This window comes from Vicugna pacos, chromosome 6 (genome assembly GCF_048564905.1).
Source record: "Vicugna pacos chromosome 6, VicPac4, whole genome shotgun sequence".
NCBI lineage: Eukaryota > Metazoa > Chordata > Mammalia > Artiodactyla > Camelidae > Vicugna > Vicugna pacos.
In genome coordinates this window covers 83408333-83428881 of record NC_132992.1, presented here as the reverse complement: position 1 = coordinate 83428881, position 20549 = coordinate 83408333, and the positions used below count along the sequence as shown (strand labels likewise).

The 20549-nt window shown below is 46.7% G+C and overlaps 2 protein-coding genes across 2 annotated transcripts in view; one reads left to right on the top strand and one right to left on the bottom strand.

Annotated features, from left to right (window-relative positions):
- The window catches only part of NRDE2 (NRDE-2, necessary for RNA interference, domain containing), a 41603-nt gene extending 33903 nt beyond the window's left edge, over window positions 1-7700 (top strand). The window contains exons 11-14 of the mRNA XM_006208192.4: window positions 300-1228; window positions 2289-2427; window positions 6878-6949; window positions 7452-7700. Of these exons, the coding sequence (XP_006208254.2) occupies window positions 300-1228; window positions 2289-2427; window positions 6878-6949; window positions 7452-7577 (1266 nt within the window). The 3' untranslated portion in view covers window positions 7578-7700. The remainder of the gene's footprint in view (window positions 1-299; window positions 1229-2288; window positions 2428-6877; window positions 6950-7451) is intronic.
- A 1613-nt stretch (window positions 7701-9313) lies between these two features.
- PSMC1 (proteasome 26S subunit, ATPase 1) lies at window positions 9314-20286 on the bottom strand. Its single transcript, XM_006208190.4, has 11 exons — window positions 20208-20286; window positions 16844-16897; window positions 16156-16252; window positions 14594-14718; window positions 14018-14203; window positions 13719-13847; window positions 12942-13038; window positions 12083-12272; window positions 11438-11589; window positions 10686-10840; window positions 9314-9666 (listed from the first exon to the last, which is right to left on the bottom strand). Exons 1-11 carry the CDS (start codon window positions 20208-20210, stop codon window positions 9532-9534), a joined length of 1323 nt encoding a protein of 440 aa, XP_006208252.1. The 5' UTR covers window positions 20211-20286; the 3' UTR covers window positions 9314-9531.
- Between the last annotated feature and the right edge of the window lie 263 nt (window positions 20287-20549).

The window sequence follows — 20549 nt, the reverse complement described above, 5'->3', positions numbered from 1 at the left end:
ACACACCAGGCAGTGTTATTAAAATAGTGTCTGATAAAATTTGGTGGTCACTTCTCTTTGGAGAAGAGCATTGGAGTATGTAAGCCTTGTTTGTATGGGTTTCAGATGGAAACCTGGGTGTGTTCATTTTGGGGCACCCGTGGCCTTGAAAAAATCCTGATTTGTCTCTCAGGTTGCCTAAGTGTTTCCCGAACGTGATGAAGGAAGACGCCTTGGATGGCTTTCTGCAGCTGGCAGTGCAGAGGGATTGCTTTAATATCTCAGAGCACCTGGAGTCATTCTTTCCTTTCTCCCTTTAGGTCATTTGGTGTCTGCACACCAAAAACAAGAAGAGATTAAAGTCACAAGGAAAGAACTGCAAAAAACTAGCCAAGAATCTCCTCAAGGAGCCAGACAACCGCAACAGTTTTTGCCTCTGGAAGCAGTACGCGCATCTGGAGTGGTTGCTCGGCAACACAGAGGACGCCAGAAAAGTATTTGATTCGGCCCTCAGCATAGCGGGGAGCAGGGGACTGAGGGATCACGAGCTCTGTGAGCTCAGCCTCCTGTACGCTGAGCTGGAGGTGGAGCTGCTGCCAGACGCGGGAGGGGCCGCCACAGCGCGGGCTGTTCACATACTGACCAGACTGGCCGAGAACGGGCCCTGCGGGCCCTGCACCGGCCAGGTCTTGGGCGTTCACATTTTGAAAGCCCGGAAGGCTTATGAACACGCGCTGCAGGACTGTTTGGGTGAGAGCTGTATCTCCGATCCAACCCCTACCGAGTCCTTTAACCGCCTGATTAGCTTGGTTAAATGCTTCATGCTCTTCCAGTATTTGACCGTAGGGATCGATGGTGCGGTGCGGATATATGAGCAAGTATTTGCAAAACTGAAGGGCTCTGTTTCCCCGGAGGGCTCCGGCCTGGAGGGCAGTGCCAGGCCCCGGAGCCTGAGCCAGGTCCTCGAGGCCGTCACCCTGATGCACACGAGCCTGCTCAGATTCCACATGAAGATCAGCGTCTACCCGCTGGCTCCTCTGCGAGAGGCTCTCTCGGAGGCTTTAAAGCTGTATCCCAGCAACCCGGTTCTTTGGAGGGCGTATATACAGATTCAGAGTAAGTCCCACAGCGCCAGTAAGACCAGACGGTTCTTCGATGCTGTCACCAGGTCTGCCAAACCCTTGGAGCCATGGTTGTTTGCCATTGAAGCTGAGAAAATGAGGAAGAGGCTGGTGGAAACTGTGCAGAGGTAACTACAGATCGTCTTGTGCACAGACCTTGCCGTGTTTCCCCCGCCCTGCTAGTCCTCAGGAACACAGACATGAATGCAGGCCAGGGCCTGCAACACCTGCCGTGGGGGTTCTCCATGTTGTAGAGTAAAAAGTCAGGAGAGGAAGAAGAGACTTGCAAGTAGCAGCAGCTTTCACCGGTGGCGCCTGTGGCTGGCTTCCTAGGCCACGCTCTTGGGGTCCTGAGCGTTGCTTACGATGCACGCGTGGTGACTGCCAGGCCTTCAGTCGTCTGAGGGGCTGTAGTAAAAGCCTGGTGGGTAAGGGCACAGGCTCTGGAGTTGGAATCTGGATTCAAATCCCAGCTCTTCCACTTACCAGCTGTGTGATCTTGGCAAAGTCACTTCAAGTTTCTAATAGGTTCCCTTCCGTAAAATGGGACCAATTAAAGAATCTACTTCAGAGCGTTGCTCCGAGGACTGAGTGCTGGGCTCACAGGGCATGTAAAATAATTAGTAATTATGACTGCTGATGATGACAGTGTCACGTTGTAAACGTCATCTGTTGATACTGTGTTTTCATCTGTTGATACTGTGTTTTATATCTGAAGCTAAGTGACAGGCTTGGGAACATACTAGCTCTGGCATCACTGTTGCTTCCAGAATCTCTGTTGTTGCCTCACTCTGGCCTTATAAATCGACTCTTCAGAATTGCCTCCGAATAGTATGTCAGTTTGCTTCTTTTTTACTTCTTCCATTGGGACTTTATTCGCTCTACTTTCAATTGAAAGATCTTTCCTTCCCATCCAGTACAATTTGTATTCTGCTAATGAAAGGGTAGGTTTTCCATAGAAAACAGAGAAGCAAGGAGTTTGTGCGTGGCTTCTAGGCAGACTCGGCATGGAAGGAGCCACACTGCACCTGTACCCCACAGCCCGGTGCCCACAGACCTGGGGGACGGCACGACCTCCCGTGCTCGGACCCAGTTGTCCCTGACATTTGCTGCCTCTAACAGATCTCTGTCTACTGTGGTGTGGGTGTGAGAAGGTGTCTCGGAATTACAGGAGCCCTTGTCTTGCAGGGTGGACGGCAGGGAGGTCCACGCCACCATCCCGGAGACCGGCCTGACGCATCGGATCAGAACCCTGTTTGACAACGCGTTGCGGAGTGACAGCGGCAGCCGGTGCCCCTTACTGTGGAGGATGTATTTGAATTTTTTGGTGAGAAAAGATTTAGGGTTTTTGTTTTCATGCAGAGCTCTACTTCTTCCTTCATGAGTGAGGAAGTGCAGGTGTCCAGGACCGCGGCACGGAATGGCTGGGAGGGCCCGCCGCCTCCGCCCGCCTCTCGGCCTCGGTTAACCCTGTGGGAGCCCTGGCGGAATGACGTCGGGTCTCTCCGGACTCGGAAGGGCTCCCGAGCTGCCTTTCCTGCTGGGGGCTCTGGTAGAATGATAGTGAGGAGTGAGGCCCAGGCTGTCGGTGCAGTGGTGTGTCTTGAGGTTTCTCTGCGTTTGTTGCCATTTTGCTCATAGAAATTTCTAGGTTCTGATTCTCTTTTGTTGTAAGAGACACGATTGATCTAGGTCAGTCTAGAATGTGGTTTTAAAATAGACATTTCCAGAGCAGCTTTGTTTTTACGTCTGAGTGCCGCAGTAGTTGAGAATGATGAGATGCTGTTTGATTTTGTTAGTGTGTTGTGCAGGCTGAAAGGTGGTCCCTGGGCTTCACGGAGGCTGAATTGGCTTTGCCCTTGGTGAAGGCCTGGCACTGGGCGGGGCCTCATTTACCATAACACGTCCACTGCCAGGTTGCGTGCTTTTTTAGAAACACAGTCTTCCAGGCCACTTGAATGTTGTTTAGCTCAAGGCTCTTAAATCATATCCAGGTGACCTCCGTTGAACATTGTACCTCTCAGAAGCCAGGAGTGACCTTCCTTATACGTAAACATTATGTATGTTTATCTCTGATTATTTCCATAGGATAAATTCTCAGAAGTTGATCAAAGTATTTGAGCATTTCCAATTGACAGAGTCAATTTCCATGTGACAGAGTTAGGTGTAAAGGGACATAGAGTGAGTTAGGGGTTAGGAGCGGTTTGGGCCTCTCCCATCCTCTTAGTGTCCAGAATTCATCTGGGTGCGTCCCCTGACCTCTGAGGAGCAGGGGAGGCAGGATCTCGGGGCAGCAGCTCATAGGCACACCCAGGACAAACGGGCAGAGGTCAGCATCAAGATGACTCGCCACCAGAGTTTCTGTGTTTTTAATGTTTATTCTTAGACTCAAAAGCGGAGATTTTTGTATCTTGACTTCTTTGTGTGAAATGGAAACCTTCAGAGGTCCAGACGCTGGTGTGGTGTCCATGTGCACGTGTGGCCTGCCCGTTAAGGGACGTGGTGCAGGGGCAGCGCAGGGGAGCTGGGGTCCAGCCGAGCTGCACTTCTGTCCAGGCCCCTCCACCGCAGGAGCACATGGATGCGCCCTAGCGGTTCCAGGGCTAATTCCCTGTGAATCTTCCCAGGCCACTGGAAGACCTTTAAAGTCAACACAAGGGAGAGCTTGCAGGTTTGCCTGTGTAACTTCTCCAGGCTTTTTTAGGTAGAGGAGAATAGGGTGAGGTGCAGACTTGCAGTATTTTTCTGCCATGAGCCAAGTCTGATTGGATTATGGACGTAAAAATTCTTGTTGACTTGAAAAAAAAAGACGGAGACCCTTAAGGAGTTTTATCTTTTTGGAAAGATTAGCATTGGACCAGGAATTAATTAGGCCAGTGACTTCCCCAAGCAGCTCCTGAAGCATCTGGATGGGGTCCTAATGCTTTGATAAACACAGTGAAAAAATCAAATTAGGGCCCAAATGTGAGGAGTAGGCTGCAAGTGCCAGGTGAGGGCAGGAGCAGGGAGCCGGGGTCCCGGGGGAGGGCGTGAGGCTTGTTGGGCTGTGCGTCCGTGCCGTCCGTGTGCGCGGGCATGTGGACATGCGTGGTTCATACACACAGGTGCATTTGCTTGCTTGCTTTTTCCTCCTGCAGAAATGATTGTGGAAATTAAAACCAATTTTTGGCCATGGAGAATATGGGAGAAAAAAGGAACTGGACAAACAGCAGTTGACTTTCAAATATGCTGTTCTGTGTACCCACATAATAAAGAAGTTTAAGTATATAGACCAGTGGCTGAATTCATGAGCCTAATGAAAGAAGTCTTAATAAAGAGAAAGGGAACAGTGGCATTTCTAAATTGGTACTCATTAGATTTTATTTTATCCTCAAGTATAATTTCTCCTTCCAGTCTGGTAGACGTTGGGATATATTGAAAGGCCACCATTTACAAGAGCTGGTGGGAGGGAAAAGAATCCTCTTCAGTTACCTTTCAAGTGGTGAATAAATAAACCTCTAGCGAGAGAGTCTCCTCTTAGGATACGTGGATGAAGTAGTATAGAAATGTATTTTTTTTTAATTTAGGGAGGGTTGGATATCAGTTTCTGTCAAATTACTTTAAAAAAAAAAACTGTATAAACCGACAGTTGGTCAGATTCTTTTGTACTCAGATAAGAAAAAAGAATCCAATTTTGCAAAAGCCCGAAGACCTTCAGCCCTCTCATTTTGTCAGAGATGTTGCTTCCCCCATGTGGAGGCAGCAAGTGTCAGATAAGAAGGTACAGAAATGCCAAAACCAGAGACTGCTGAGCCCCCACACAGCTTGCCTAGCTGGGGAGCTCGGGCACTTGTTCTGTTACTGAGGACGGGCGGCTGCTGCTCTTACCCCCCGGCCCTCCTGGCCTGGGACAGGGTTGAGGACCAGCTCAGGCCCCGGCAGGTGGAGGACCCGCAGCGCCAGGGCTTTCCAGAGCCTCGCCTCATTTTCACCCCCATGTGGACGACTTAGCTCCTGACCAGAGGGTGGCCTTGGTGTGAAGTCTCCGCTCTGCTTCTCTCTGGGGATGTCATGGGCGGAATTCGAGGCTCCTTGGGGACCGAGCCCAGCAGCCCTGGGAGCAGCTTGTTAGCTGCGTCTTCACTTCTGAGCAGGAACCTGGTTGGTGCCCAGAGATGCTCTGCCCGAGGAGGGAGACGTGCTCACCCAGCCGTGACCCACAGGGTCAGGGGCGTGGGGTCACCTACCAGTTACCGTCCAGCGTGACTTGGGAATGTTATAGGAAGCCATGGTTGGTTAAGATGAGAAAGTTCAGGAGGTGAGGAAGGAGGGTGTGGAGAGGGTAGCTTTCAGGAACTTTTTTTCCTTTTGGAACCTCTGCTCTGGTGAGAGGGAACGTGCATGTGAAGCCATGTCCTAGAATCTGAATCCTGAATGGGAAAAAGTCACCACCAGTCTTTCACCTGGCGTTTAACCCTCTCACACCTGGCACAGCAAAGGCATTTTCCGCTGGCCGACTGATGAAGGAAGTAGCAGAGAGCAGTGCTCATTTGAGGACAGCCAACTTACGTACCTGGATGTGCTGGGTTCCAGGATTATCTGTGAATCTCACAAATACTCACTAATACAGTAATACAGTTTTTCTTCTTTCAAAAACAAGGAAATAAGCCTGAAGTTTACTTAGTGTTTTAGGACAGTTAGCATTGAAGTGTTTTGGTGTGTGAAGGAAGGACAGCTCACACTGGCTTCTTGGGTGTAAATTCAGAGGTCCAGCCTCAGAAGGGCCGAGGCTCATGCCGGTGGGGGAAGCAGGAATCCCCCCAGACCACGTGGCTGGCTTGGTGGGTGGCACTTGGAGCAAGTGGGGAAGGCCTGATGCTCGCCTGAAGGGTATCACAGAGGCTGGTACAGCACAAAGTTACTGTCTCCGTGTCTGTGGGAGTTAACCTGAAAGATCTGAGAAGGAGGTGAGGCCATCCTTGGTAGATAGAGTCCCTCGATGTCATTTCTAGGGGATCGGTCAACAGCCTTCACCGGTCCAGTCCTGACACAGCCTGGTGGCAGAGCCGGCCTCCACTGGAAAGCTCTCCCGTGGGAACGGGAAGTCTGGGGGAGGTGGGTGGACAGAAAGCCCGGAAACAGACCTCAGCTCCATGAGCTCCAATCACAGCCTCAGACACCTGCCTGGGGAGCTGCCCGGGCAGACTGTCTCCCTGGGGGAGCAGTCAAGTGATACATCCCTTCCTGGGACTCGGGAGAGGCCCCGAGGTGGTTGGTTAAGGAGAGGCCACATGCTGCTCCTGCTTCCACAGCAGGTGTGGAAAGAACGCCTGTGAATTGAGACTAAGGATTTTATACCTTAGTATAAGAATGTACTTAGAGAAAAAACGTGCTGAGTATCTGCCCACTCTGATGGAAATTCCTGACTGCAAATTTGCTTTTGATAAGGTTACTGATTCAGTAATCCTGGTTATTTCATTTCTCTAAGATAGTTTTCAGAAAATGGCAAGTGTTGAAGCAAAAATTTTCTCTGTGTAAAGTCATCACCTTTATCTCATGCTTGAGGCCTCGTTCTAGGCACTCCTAGTGATGCGAGGTGGGCTGGCCACAGTAAAGGAGGAGGTGATGAGTCAGAGGTGTTCAGGAGCAGCTCCAGGCCCTTTGGGACACAGCAGTGACCCCGTGGGACAGGGACCCACCCCACCCAGCAGTTACCGTGGCGGTGCCCTGCATGAAACAGTGCAGGAGGGGCCTTGACTCTGTTTCATCACTTTTGAATTTTTTTCCCGTTGCCTCAGGTTTCCTTAGGAAATAAAGAAAGAAGCAAAGGTGTGTTCTACAAAGCACTTCAGAACTGTCCCTGGGCAAAGGTAAGTTCTAAAGACCATGGTCTCTTCAGATTCCCAGGGACCTTCCTGCTAAGCCTCATCCAGCCAGTGTCAGGGGACAGAGCACCTCCCAGGCCTGGTCATAGTGAAAGTATCCCCTTTGGAGCCTGAGGGGCACTTGATTCCTTCCCCTGCACTGGAGCTGGCATTTCACGGGAGCATCACTTCAGGCTGCTGGTTCCCAGCATTTGCCCAAAGCTCAGCCCAGATGCTGAATGTGTTGGGATCCATGTCCCAACTCTGCCTTGCCAAGCCTGGGTCAGGAGATGTTCAGAAATCAGATGATTGTGATTGCGGTGTCTGCCAGCAACTTCTGGCCCCACTTGGAGTTTATTCCCTTTCCCTCTGCTTTTGAGTCCTTCCTGAACCACGTCGAGGTCCTGCCAAGTTAGTGCAGCGAAGAGTAGTGTGGGTTGTGGAGGGGTGGCAGGCAGGCAGGCTCACAGGACAGATGTGGCCGGCTGACTAGGCTCTCCTGCCCCAGGTGCTGTACCTGGACGCCGTGGAGTACTTCCCCGATGAGATGCAGGAGATCCTGGACCTGATGACGGAGAAGGAGCTCCGGGTGCGCCTGCCGCTGGAGGAGCTGGAGCTTCTACTTGAGGACTAGAGACCTGGAGGGGAGTGGGGAGCATGTCTTCGAGGCCTTGGGACCTGTCCTGTCCGAGCCAGGATGAACCAGGAGATGGTGACACATGCCTTCGAGCGTGTGTGCTGAGACCTCTGCCTTTGACATTTGTTTCTTGGTAATTTGTGTCTGGGTTGTCAGTCTCTCACCTCTTGCACTTTTTTTGCATGTGCAAGTGACACGAAAGCTGTTGTCTTACATATTATATATGTGAATATGTGTATATATGTGCATAGACAAGGATCGTGTCAGGTGGTAACTGAGCCTGGCGTGGCCAGTGTACGAATTCTTGTTCGGTCCGCTGTTGCCCTGCCCAGCCAGTGCCAGCCCTGCCCGGGTGAATATACGTTCCTGATAGGCATCCTTGCTGCTCTTGCAGTTGAGATAAGAAAGGTCTGGTTAACTCGGTACTAGGACCTGCTCCACCAGGCCTTATCCTCAGACCAGAGCAGTGGGGAGTCACTTAGAACTTGATGTTCTCACCTGTATCAGATGTGTTCAAAGTTCTCATTTTTCCCTAAGCCCTGCTCTGTGATGCCTCCAACCACAGACCCAGCAGCTAGCATCACCTGGGGGCCTTTTAGAAATGCAGTATCTCAGGCCACACCCTGGCCCTCTGAGTCAGAACCGGTGCTCTAACGGGACCCCTTTCAGGGGACTTGTGTGTACATCACAGTGTGGAAAGCACTGCCCCAAATAAGGACCCTGCTGCAGGGGAGCTCGCCAGCAGCCACTATGGCCGAGTGGAGGACGGAGCCAGCCCCTTCCCAGCAGATCCAGCCCTGCCTGTGCGACGTGCCGAAGGTACGCGTTCAGCGTGCGTGTCAGCTCAGCTTAAGATGTGGAGGCCCAGGCCGGCTATGTACTCATTCTGATTCTGAGGCTGTAACATTTGACTGAGCGCAACTAACTTCCCTGAGGTCCTGCTTTAAAAAAAAATGGACAGTTTTTCTCGGCTTTTTAAAAAAAAAAAATCATGCTGCCTAGAACCGCTGAAAGCACGTTTCTTTGGCACCTTATCCCAGAAGAGCCAGTGTTGTGGAACAAAGTTGTGGCTAGAAACTGATGGATGCGGGTTGGGTAAAGAAGGGGAGGACAGCACAGCTGAGCACTTTCTAGAGAGCAACTCAGGGCCCCCAGGGAAGCTGCCCGCCAGCCGAGGCGAGGCTTACCTTGGTCTGCCCCACTTCCTGGCTGTAAGACTGAACTGGCCAGAAAGGAGAGAGAAGAGCTGGAAACAGAGAAAGTCAAGAGGAAGCTCTGACACATCTTTGAGCTCTCGGGAGGGATGAGGTTTCTCAACTCGGGAACAAGGGATGTTGGGGTTGCCATGAGATTCTGCAACCCTGACCTGAGACTCCTTTTAGAAACCCCCGGTCTCCTAGCGACACCAGTACCTCTTTCCTGTCCCCAGCATGCCGAGAACTCATACTCCATAAACTTCCGAAAGTGAATGCTTTCTTTCCTTCTGAAGCCCCTGCTGTGTGAACTTGGCCTTTGCTGCTTAAACAACTAGGATCGCTGGCTATTCGGTTGTGATCCTTTCTTTCCCATCGGCTGCTGTTGAACAGCAACCACCAGACTGGGGGTGTGATGTGGGGACAAACAGGTGCTGAAGCTTGCTGTCCCTGTGAGCACCGGGAAGCTTCCCTGACGCCCGGATCCACCCACTTGCTGCTGAGCCGCAGGCGCAGACGGTCCAGAAACAGGACTTGGTGTTGAGAAAAAGCAGGCTTTATTGGGACGAGGACACTGCACGCGACCAACAGACGAAGGCAGCCCGATGGGCACCCCCTATGCCACGCTCAGAAAGGTACACGGATGTTTCACTAATGACGAGCAACTGGAACATCGACTCCCCTGGGCGGCTTCCCCAGCCTCATCCCTCCCAGGGGTCAGGACACTGCTGCCGTTTCCCTAAAGGCAGCTGTGGTCCCTAGAGATAGAGCCCCTCAGGGGTGCCTTCTTGTTTTTTATAAAGAACATTTTCTTTAGATTTTTTGAAGTCTTCATTTGTTACTTTCATTCTACGTTCTCTCAAGGCCATCAAACCAGCTTCTGTACAGATTGCCTGTGAGAAAGAACAGCATGTTCAGAAAGTGAAATATTTATTTTTATTCTAACAATTTAGAGCTATTTTGAAATAAAGTGTAGGCCACCCAGACTAAACACAAATTTCTCAAACCATGTGGGAAAGATTAGATTTTTTTAAATATGTTTTAAGCATTCTAATTATTTTCTCAAAGGACCTGACATTGCTTAAACTAGCAGTAATTGACTAAGGAAGAGGACTGGCCCAGGAACCGAGGCTCTGGGTTCTAGTATTGCTCCAGCTGTGTGGCAGGTCAGTCGGTAAGTTCGCAAAGCTCCACTTTTGTTAATGGAAGTAATCTCCCTAAGAGATAGGTAATGTCCAGAAATTTAGACTATACATCCATGTCGTTTACTTATGTCATAAGAGAACACGTGTTCTAGGTTAAATACAGGTTTCAATACAGTATTTGTTCTAAGATATTCATTTTCTTAATAATTACTTTGACAAGAAACTAAAAAGAACCCTGTGTGACAAGATGTGATAAGAACACAATCATGGCACTGAAGTTTCTATCTGGTTATGGCCCTTAGGATATTTATTCCAAATGGTTCAGCAGAAAAGAAGTGTTTTGTGCATACAGAGGAAACAAACAAGTAAAATGATAATATTTGGTAAATTGAGGTGATGAGTATTTGGGTGTTTGCTATTGATACAACTTTCCTGAAGGCTTGGAAGTTTTTTAAACAAAAAGTGCAAAATTTTAAAATAATTTAGATTTTGAAGAGAGATTTTACTCTCCAACAAAGACACTAGCCTAGATCTACTGATGCTAATGATACGCAGTTCAGTGCAGGCGCCAGCATGAAAAGGCCTGCGTGGCCGTCCCTGCCTCGCTCTGGCATCAAGTCTGATGAGAACCCAGGTCCTCCCACAGAAAGCAGGTTGTATCCATATTCAGTGCTGCCAGGCCTTGCTTTTAACTCTGGTCATCTGGGAAGAAACGTCATACACGTAAGTGATAAAACTGAGAGGTACAATCCAGCCCAGGTTCTCACTTTGATGTCAGCACCAGAGAGGTCATCTTTCGCCATGATCAAGTCATCCAGGGTCACGTCGTCGGCCAGCGTCATCCTGCTCGTGTGGATCTGGAAGATGCGCTTCTTTGTCTTCTCGTCAGGCAGGGGGAACTCGATCTTCCGGTCAATGCGGCCTGCACGCAGGGGAAGTTTTCAGTCACACCCCTGGGCAGCCCCAGGCTCGGCCCAGATTCAGGGGGAAGCCTGAGCCACCTCCTCATGTGTGGTCTCAGTCACACAGTGTCTTGTGGAAGGAGGTTGAAATTTATCCCAATAAAAAAAAAAAATCCTCTCTGCTCTGGTTCTTTAGAAGCAAATGAGAGGGTCCTAAATGGTACAGTTAGTGCGAAAGGACAGATCAATTGTGCTAAAAAACATTATAAACAAGAGTAAGCACATTAGCTCTTGTTTCTTTTGGTACTACCTGAATGTAAAAACTGAGCTGCCATATGGATTATTTCTTTTAAAAAAATTTGAGACTAAAAAGGGAACATTTGTTATGGGAAAGGAAAGAATCTGACATAAGATTTGAATTAAAATGGTCAAGCTACACTGACTACATCATGCTCGCTCTTATCCATTATCTCAAAGGGACACAGTTTTGTTATTTTAAGTTTCAGTGTGGTGTCTGCTTTTATGTGTATTATTTATATTCCTCCCAAAGTGCTCTTAGAAATATAAACAAATATAAGCACAATTATTCTCCACAGTGAAACAAAAGCAAATGTGACCTGGTCTGATAAGTGCTGGGTCCAAAGTCTCTATTCGGTTTGTGGCCATGATGACTTTCACGTCTCCCCTTGAATCAAACCCATCCAGCTGGTTCAACAATTCCAGCATTGTTCGCTGAATTTCTCTCTCACCACCAGAATTTGAGTCATACCTTTGGAAAAGACGATAAGGAGAAGTGAAAACCCACCTCATCTCCTGTCAGAGGGGAATTACAAAACATACCTCTGTCTCAACCCATATGTCACACCCTCAGTTTTTCTAGTAAAACATCAGCACACCCTCCCAAGGCCCAAATCACACGTCACATTACTTCCTTTGCAGGTTTTATATCTGACATTTTGTCTCCACATTTGAGATCCTTAAGGGCAGAGACTCATGCTCAGGACTATCTCAGAGTCTAGATGGTGCCTGGCTCAAAACAGTGCTCGAGGCGGCGTGGTGACGGACTGACCAATGAGCTGCGGGCCGGTTGTTACCTGACACCTGGGAGAGCAGAGCCTAAAGCACCCACAGAGAGCTACACGGCAGGGACTGCAGCAAACCAACACGCAGGCTGGACAGGGAGTGCCAACGGCCGATCATTCTCCGAAGAACCACAAGGGTTTTGCCTCTAAATGACGCGAGAGAGGCACGAGAATGCCTACCTTTTGGTCCCAATGGCATCAATTTCATCAATAAACACGATGGATGGTGCGTGCTCTTCAGCAACTCGAAACAACTCCCGAACGAGTTTGGGCCCATCACCCAGGTACTTCTGAATAAGTTCGGAGCCAACCACTCTCAAGAAGGTGGCTGAGGTTTGGTTTGCTACTGCTTTGGCTAGTAAGGTTTTACCTGTTTTAGATTGAAAAAGAAAAAGGGGAAAAGCCCTCAAGTGCTGTTTTAACTTTAAAACTCTCACTGCCACCTTGAAAAGACATCAGAAATGAGTGGATCCCTGCATGAAAAGCATTATGTTCTCCAAAATAGGGAACAGGCATCAGTATCTGATGATGCTCCCAAGGTGATCCCAGTGTACAGCCAAGGTTGAGCACCCTGTTTTCACTTTTTTCTTACAAACTATTTTCAATAGACTCATGATACCCTTAAAAATATTTGAAAGTATTATGTTTTACAACATTTAAATCTGGCATATTTGAGTACAGAAGAGGAGTGCTTGGGAACTGGAAATGCATTCACATTGAGCAGGCATTTGGGGGGACACTACTGGTGTTTATTTTTTGTTGTAATCCCTATTTTCTTTTAACATATTAACTCTGTGACATCTGTAATTTCAAGTCTAAGATAGTTCAGTTTCTTAGGTACTCCTATATACAGATAAATATTCTTTCATGTAATAGGTATGTTTCCAGAGAAGCTGCTTATTCAAAAAAGTCCAAAATGCTGCTTAGGGCACACTTTTAAACTAAGGAACTGTGGCGTCCTCACTCGACTGCTAAGTACCTATAAGCAGCTAATGATGAGCTGAGTGCCTGGAAAGTGACCAACACGGAGCATACATACCTGTGCCAGGTGGACCATAGAGAATGACCCCCTTAGGGGGCTTTATACCCATCTCTTCATAATATTCTGGATGAGTGAGGGGAAGCTCCACAGATTCCTACAGAAAATAAACACTTGGTAAAAATGAAAGGTTTTCTTACTGAAATTATCAGATTCATTAACCAGCATCAAGAGTGTATCTCACTTTCAACACAAAGTTAAAATTTCAATTATCCTTGTTAGAGACAATGTACTTGACTTCCACCAGCAAGGACCGTACTGCAGAGGATGACCTCTGTCCCACCTGAGCTCCCAGTACCCACCCCTCTTCCTAAAAGCACCCAATCTCCCTTTCACTTCTCAGTACAAGTCAGCCTTAAGCAACACTTAAGCCTTTCCTGAGCAAAAGGAACTTAAGAAAGCTAGAATTCCCCCTTTTTAATTTTTTTAACTACAGGCAGGAGCTGGCAAGATCTTCTGTTGTTGCCACCACTGAGGGACACAATGGCTACTTCCCAGCTGAGAGGTCACCGGTGGAGCTCTGTGATAGCTCTGAGTGGCCTCCCTACAGAGGGAAGGAGCTGCAGAGGGCTGGGATTACACTCTAGACCCCCCTGTGCAAGTGTGTGCCACTCACCTACCCCATACCTCACTGGGGTTTTCTGGAAAGCCACAGTGAAAGTCAGCATAATTGGAAACATGTTCACACAGATACTGCCAAACAATTCCAAGCACCCTAAATGAGACAGCAGTAAGAAACCAAAGGTCTGAAACCCCGGAGCTGGTTCTCAGGCATACCTTAATTTCCTGGATTTGGTTGTCCAACCCCCCAATATCAGCATAGGTCTCCTGAGGGGCCTTTTCCACCTTCATCACTGTGACCAAGGGATCCGTGTCGTCCATCAGCACCCCTATCACGGCATGCACCTAACGGGACACTAAGCTTTAACACAGGAACGTGAGGTTCACACGATGCCCTTACAACAATGGGATGGCAATCAGAATTTCCTCTACCTTCAGGAGTTCACAGGACGGGCAGACAGATCTAAGAGGAAGGAGAAAGCACTCCTGTGGGCTTTCTTAGACTATCAACTTACCTTGTGGTTAAGCAGGACCGAGCAGCCCGGTTCCAGCAGATCCTTGTCTACAAATGAAAGAATGCTGACGTAGTGTTCTGAGCCCACAGATGTAGACACGATGGCATGATTGTCATCAATGATCTCTTCCAAAGTTCCCACAGACATTGGGGTCCCCCTCAGGTCATCTACCTTTGATCTTTCCTCCTATGTAAAGAGTGTGCCGAGAGGGAAAAGCGGATTAGACCCACAAAGACGATGCTGAGTTCACTAGATTCACAAAGCAGGTGGTGCGTTTATTTATTTACTACATCCTTTAAAAAAACTTTAATTTTTTTAAACTATTTTTTGGGGGAGTGGTAATTAGATTTACTTAATTTTTAGAGGAGATGCTGGGGATCAAAGCCAGGACCTTGTGCGTGCTAAGCATGCGCTCTACCACTTGAGCTAGCAGTTGGTGCTGTTAAAAGGCAGCTAAATAATGATTCATTAAAGCCTGAAAAGTTCAACTACTTGAATTTCATTTATACATTGGCAGTTTTAACTAGGTAGAATTCAATTTGTGAAAATCAAAGTTACAATAATGTCTCAATTTACCTCTTGCTTTTCCTCTAAAGGCTTCATTTGTTCCTGATTTCTAATGAATTCTTCCTCCATAAGAAGATAGTCTTTAATTCTCTCTAACTTCAATAATTTTAACCGGCACTGAGTGTGAGGTGTCACTGTAAATAAAAAGTAAAGTTTTATTATATTTGGAGCCTGTGGTTTGCACTTAATTCATCCTTAAGGAAATAAAAGTTAAGACTTAAAATAAGCTTATTTTAGTTGGCCAGACTCTGAAAAATTCAGTTTGGTGACCCTAAGTAAGCAGGTGCCTAAATGCAAAGGGAAAAGGGGTTCTGCAAATATGTAACCATGTGGACGCGGTCCATGACCAGACAGGTAACACAAATTACACAGGCTAACTGTCTACAAAGGACAAACTCACTGGCCCAAAAGATAGTTTCTTTGGTTTATTATTCCCCACAGGTGCTAATAAAAACAGCTACACACGCTGTTCAGTCAGTATACGCTGTTGCACCGAGCTGTAACACATGCATCCATTTATAGGAAGACTGTGAATATTAGGGATATTAACATATATACAAACATTTTTTCCCACGCTCTTGTGGTGTTTCTTTAGGAATTTCAAAATTTACATACAAATCTGTCTATCTTTTCTTTTGTGGTTTCTAGGTTTCTTGGCTTCTTCAAAAGGTATCCCCTCCACTGAAGTTAAAATATATTCCTGGATTTTCATTTATTTACTTATTTGCGTATGTATATCTAATCTATCTGGCAAAAAGCAAGGGGTCTAATTTCATTTTCTCTCAATAACAAAAGATGCCAGCCATTTATATTAAATAATCCATTATCTTCCTACAGAACAAAAATCATATTTATCTGTATATGTTAATTATCTGTAACTTGACTGTGGTTCTGAACTTTCTATTTTCTTCTGGTGACCTTATGGTCTATTCTTTATCAACACTGTACCAATTCATTATGGTAGATCACAGACACATTTTCTACTGCCTGACTCTATTATTAACCAAGCAATATTTAAAAAATTAGTTTATCTCAACTAAACAAGAAGACACTTGTTTAGATGGCAGATGAGGGTGGGGGAGGTATTTGAGCTGAATCCTGAAGGGATGAGAAGGAGGCAGCCACAGGGAGAACTAGGGGAAGAGCATTTTCAAGCAGAGGGAAGAAAAGGCCCCGATGTGCTGAAAATTCAAAGAGCACAAGGCAGGGCAGTGTGAACGACAAGCAAGGGGAGTGGCAGAAGCTGAGGATGGAGAGCTGGGCTGGGTCAAGTCACCTGGTCTGGATTTTACTCTATACTCAGTAGGAAGCTACTGAAAAAATTTATGTTCAGGAATTGCATGCTGTGATTCCAATACAGTGGCATTCCACTTCTCCATGAAATTAGTGTGTCTCTAAGTTAATCAAGTGCAACCTGAGTTTTCTAATCTAAACCTGTGCTCTAATACACTAGAGGAGCTGGTTAAAGAAGCTGACCTAGAGCTTCGACCACCCCCTATTTCCTGTGTCCACATTCAGGCCTCTAAGCTACACAGAGATGGGTCCCCTAGGAAGCAAAGCCATGTCATTACCCAGGGGCAGTTTGCTGGCAGCATCTGGTCCCTTTGTTTTCTTCTTCTTTTTCCCCACTCTAGTTGGTACAGGTGGTTCATATTTCTTTTTCTTATCCTTGAGTTTTTAGAATAGTGGGGAAAAGAAATCACAGATATTAAAACACAAACATTTCTGTAGGACCATCATCTATTTCCAGGTGACTTAGCCCTTATTAGACTTTTCCTTATCCCTTAGATTGTTGTTAAAAACTGTCCTAAAAAAAAAAAAACCTGTTTTAACATTCCTGCAATTTTAATTGAATGTGTGAATGTAAATGTCTTTCTTTTTACAGTACACACTGACAGATTATTCAGTAAGGAACAGAGGTCAGAATTCAGTTACATGCCAAAAGTCTGTGTTGAGATCATCAGACACAGTTCTTCACATCTAAGGATATTAGGCACTAAAATCACAGGGAATTTAACACTTCTGTAATGTTATTACTTTTACATGTTTAAAATTGTTAATTCATAAATACCTACTTGACAGTCAATAATCTTTTGTAAAACATGGAAAGGGTATTGTATCTGTAGGCCAGACTAGTTAAATAAACACAGATCACTTATTTTACATTTTAAAATTCTTGGATTCCCCAAAGAACTTCTCAGCTGAGATACGACATCTTCCACTATTTGCTCATATCACAGACATATCTGGCTTATTTACCTTGTCATCCTTCTTGCCACCTCCAGGACCATGACCACCACTCTGACTTTGACCCTAAAGAAAAATTAAAACAGGTATAAAGTCAGAATATGATCACTTAAAACCTTCTTATTTTCCTGTGATTTTATGACACCAAGACTTCCCCCTCATTTTAACATTTATGAACTCAGGATATACCTTGCAGTCAAGGTGTACACTTAGTGTGGCAGAATTTTTTTTTTTCTGAAAAGCTGGTAAATTAATGGTGCATCTAGCAGTAGATTCCATCAAAGACAACTCTGTTAAGAAACATAGAACTAACACGTCACAACAAGGCTAAAACTGTAAGACCACCCCTTCTTGAGGGGAAGGTATATAGCCTGACACAATCTATATAAAACTACCTCACTGATGCCACCAAGAGTATATTTCATGAAATTAGGCCATAAAAGCTACATCATTTTACCTATTCAACAAGCATTTATCAATCATTTACTCCTTACTAGGGTCTCACTAAGATCCAGGAGACTTTCCTTTCAACGGCATCTTATATACCTCCCATCCCTAAAGCCTGGGGCGCTCCAGCAGCTCCATCTCCCCAATCTGAAAAGCTGAATTATCCTAAGCTACCAAGAACTTAGTGTATTGGTAAGCTAAGTGGGGTTTCTCATTTTAAAACAGACCCTTCAGTTTCAGGACAATGTTTTACACAGAGCAATGTCTCAGAAATGATTGTATTTTAAATGAGTAATAGTGAATTTACTTGGTTAGAGGGGCTCTCTCAGTCCCCTCAAACCACTTCCACAAGGTCATCTCAATTAATACACTGCCAGCTTCATTATCAAAACAAAACCACCCTATCATGTCTACCCAAAAAAAGTTAAGATCAAATATACTTCCCCACATGCAGGATTCTTAAAACCTCATAATTAGAATAAAGACAGTAATTAAGGGCTCTGAGAAATTTTGGGAAATAGGATTAATTTCACTGCAATGAGCTGTTCAAATTATAAGCCTTTAACAATTACTTATACCCCTAAGTAAATGTGATGTTGGCTAGGGCGGCTTATGTTTGCAGTGTGTTTACTATGTGCCTAAGTCTGTACTAGGCACGTTTATCTTCACTCTCACACTGATTCCGGACAGTCCTCAAGGGAGGGCTCGTTATTCCTACTTTCTAGACGAGGAACTGCAACAGCCTAGGAACATGGGCTATGGAACTAGATGCATCCAGGTTTGAATTCCATCACTCCGTTACTAATAGGCTGTGTGACTTCAGGTAAGTTAGGTCACCTCCCGGAGCCTTGGTGTCCTTAACTGGAAAGTGGGGATGATATTAATTCCCATCTGTTGCTGAAAATGAGGTAATGAGTGTAAAACATTTAATATTTGCATGACTCATAGTACCTACTCATCAATACTGTATTACTGGTGAATAAGAAACGTTAAGGTCAGGACTTTCTCTGTCTGGTTACAAAGTCTGGGCTGTGAAACAAATCCACTCTGGTTCGATTCTTCGCTCCCTCTCTTGTCCATCCCCACCTCTGTTTCTGTCCAGCCCATTAATTCTCATTTGGGCTCTAGTCTCCCAACTGAGATTTCCAGATCTAGTTTCTGCTCTCACCAATCCAGCTCTATTACCTTTTAAAACAAAGAGCTGATCCTTTAAATCTCCTGAAAAACCTTCAACTGCTCCCCAGTATCTATGGTATAATGTCCAAACTCTTTAGGTATGCCCGGTCCTTGCCAAACTGGCTGCAACTAACCTTTCCCAGATTCATCGACCTTCCTTACGATCCTGCAAGTCTGGTCCCACCAGAGGACATTCTTCTGAGTGGGTCCCAAACTTCATGTCTGGGACATTTTACATGGTGTTTCTCAGTCTCAAATAACGTTTTAACAGGTACATGCACTATACTATATGCCAAGGAGTGTGCTAAACATTCTCGGGGTATCATCTCATTTTATTCTTACAGACTCTATGAGGCTGGTACTACCATTACCCTTGGTTTACAGATAAGGAAACCAAGGCTCAGAGAAGTTAAGTGACTTGCCTACTGTCACAAAGCTGGTCAGAGAGGTAGCCAGGAATCACACTGAAGTCCACTAGACACCAATATTGGTGTGTTTCTCTACTGCATGGACACCTAGTACATCACAGCAAAGGCCAACAGGATTTGTGTTCTAGCACAGCCGCTCATCCTGTCTCAGTTTCCTTTTGGTAAACTGAGGATAATAATAATTACCTCAAAGGATTGTAGAGAATAATAATGAGCAAATATTGGGAAAGTACCTGCCAGATACTTATCACGCTTAAAATGTGGCTACCCCAAAGTCCTTCTAGACCTATAAGACTATATGGTTGGGTTCACGATAAAGGCTTAAACACATTCCCATCTCAGGCCCTTTGCACTTGTTCCTTTTGCCTGGACCAGTTTCCCTCAGATAACTGCACAGGCTACTCTCTCACTTTATTTAGATCTCTGCTCCAATCACACCACCTCATTGGGACTCGCTGATACCCTATGTAAAACAGCCACCCCTCCCAATCCTATCCCTTTCTACAGAACAGCCCTAAACAAGGGCCACCAACACATCTCTATCCCGCCCCAACATATCACACATTTCTTTCTTTCTTTCTTTCCTTCTTTCTTTCCTTCTTTCTTTCTTTATTTTTGTCTGCCTTCTTGAGAATGTAAGCTCCACGACGACAGTGACCGGGTCAGTCATGCTCACCCTCTGTATCCTCAGTGCCTAGTGCAGAGCCTGGACCTCCCTCCTTGGCAAAGTGCAGCATCAATTTACGAACTAACGAATAAATGCTAGCTGTTTTTATTGTTACTAATACCCCAGGGGACCTTCCCCTCCGAGTTCCAACTATTACAACAGCGTCCGTCTTAAGGCCTCCTTCAAAAGCCTCCAGTCCGGGCGGTCTCCCACGACTCCACTCTTCCCTCCTCAGCTGGACCAAATCCTTCTCTCTGCTCTAGTCGCACATCCCTCCACCCGGGCGGCTCCGAAAGCACTCGTCCCAGTTACTCCAGGAAGCTCCCGCTAAAACTCCCTGCGCGGGTCAGCAGAGCCCCGGCCGGCGGAGAAGCAAAGCCGGCCGACCTGACCCACTCCGCCCCCTCCGTGGTCCGCCTGCGGGACCCTCCGCGCAGAGTCCCGGCCCATGGGCCGCGGGGAAAGGCCCGCTGGTCGGCCCCGGCCCGCGGTGGACCTGAACACCGTCTCCAAGAGCCTCCGTCCCCCAAGAAAATCGGGCCAGCCGTCAGGGGAGCGGGCGGACCAAGTGCCTCGGGCAGCCGCATTGTTCTCTCGCCTCGAATCACCTCGACTCAGTCGCACAACTACCACAGCCGTGAAACCCTTAGTCACTCACCATCTTGCTTCGGCCGCTCGAGCCCCGCTGCCGGAAGTGCACAGCTACGGCGGCCCGTCAGAGGCGGAAGTTGTGGAGGACGCTACGGAAGCCGGTAGGAACCAAATCCCTCAAGAACGAAGTCGCGTTCCAAAGGCTTGTGCGAGCGGGAGGGGCAAGGATACACTAATAAGCGAGACGTGAGCGTTAAAAATATTTCACTTGAAAAAAGTTTTAAATCGCAATTAGGTTATTGTCAACAACTTAAGACAATGACTTGGACGGTCAAAGAATTAAGACAATTGTGAAAATATAAAACATTTAAATTTACAAAAATCAAACAGAACTTTACTTACTGCTCTG

What these genes read in the sequence shown, in the direction of transcription:
- PSMC1 (XM_006208190.4), bottom strand. An exon ending in CTTTAGAGGAAAAGCAAGAG is followed by an intron (nt 14,204 to 14,593) that starts GTAAATTGAGAC and finishes CTCTTTACATAG; the next exon opens with GAGGAAAGATCAAAGGTAGA. An exon ending in CGGTCCTGCTTAACCACAAG is followed by an intron (nt 13,848 to 14,017) that starts GTAAGTTGATAG and finishes GTGTCCCGTTAG; the next exon opens with GTGCATGCCGTGATAGGGGT.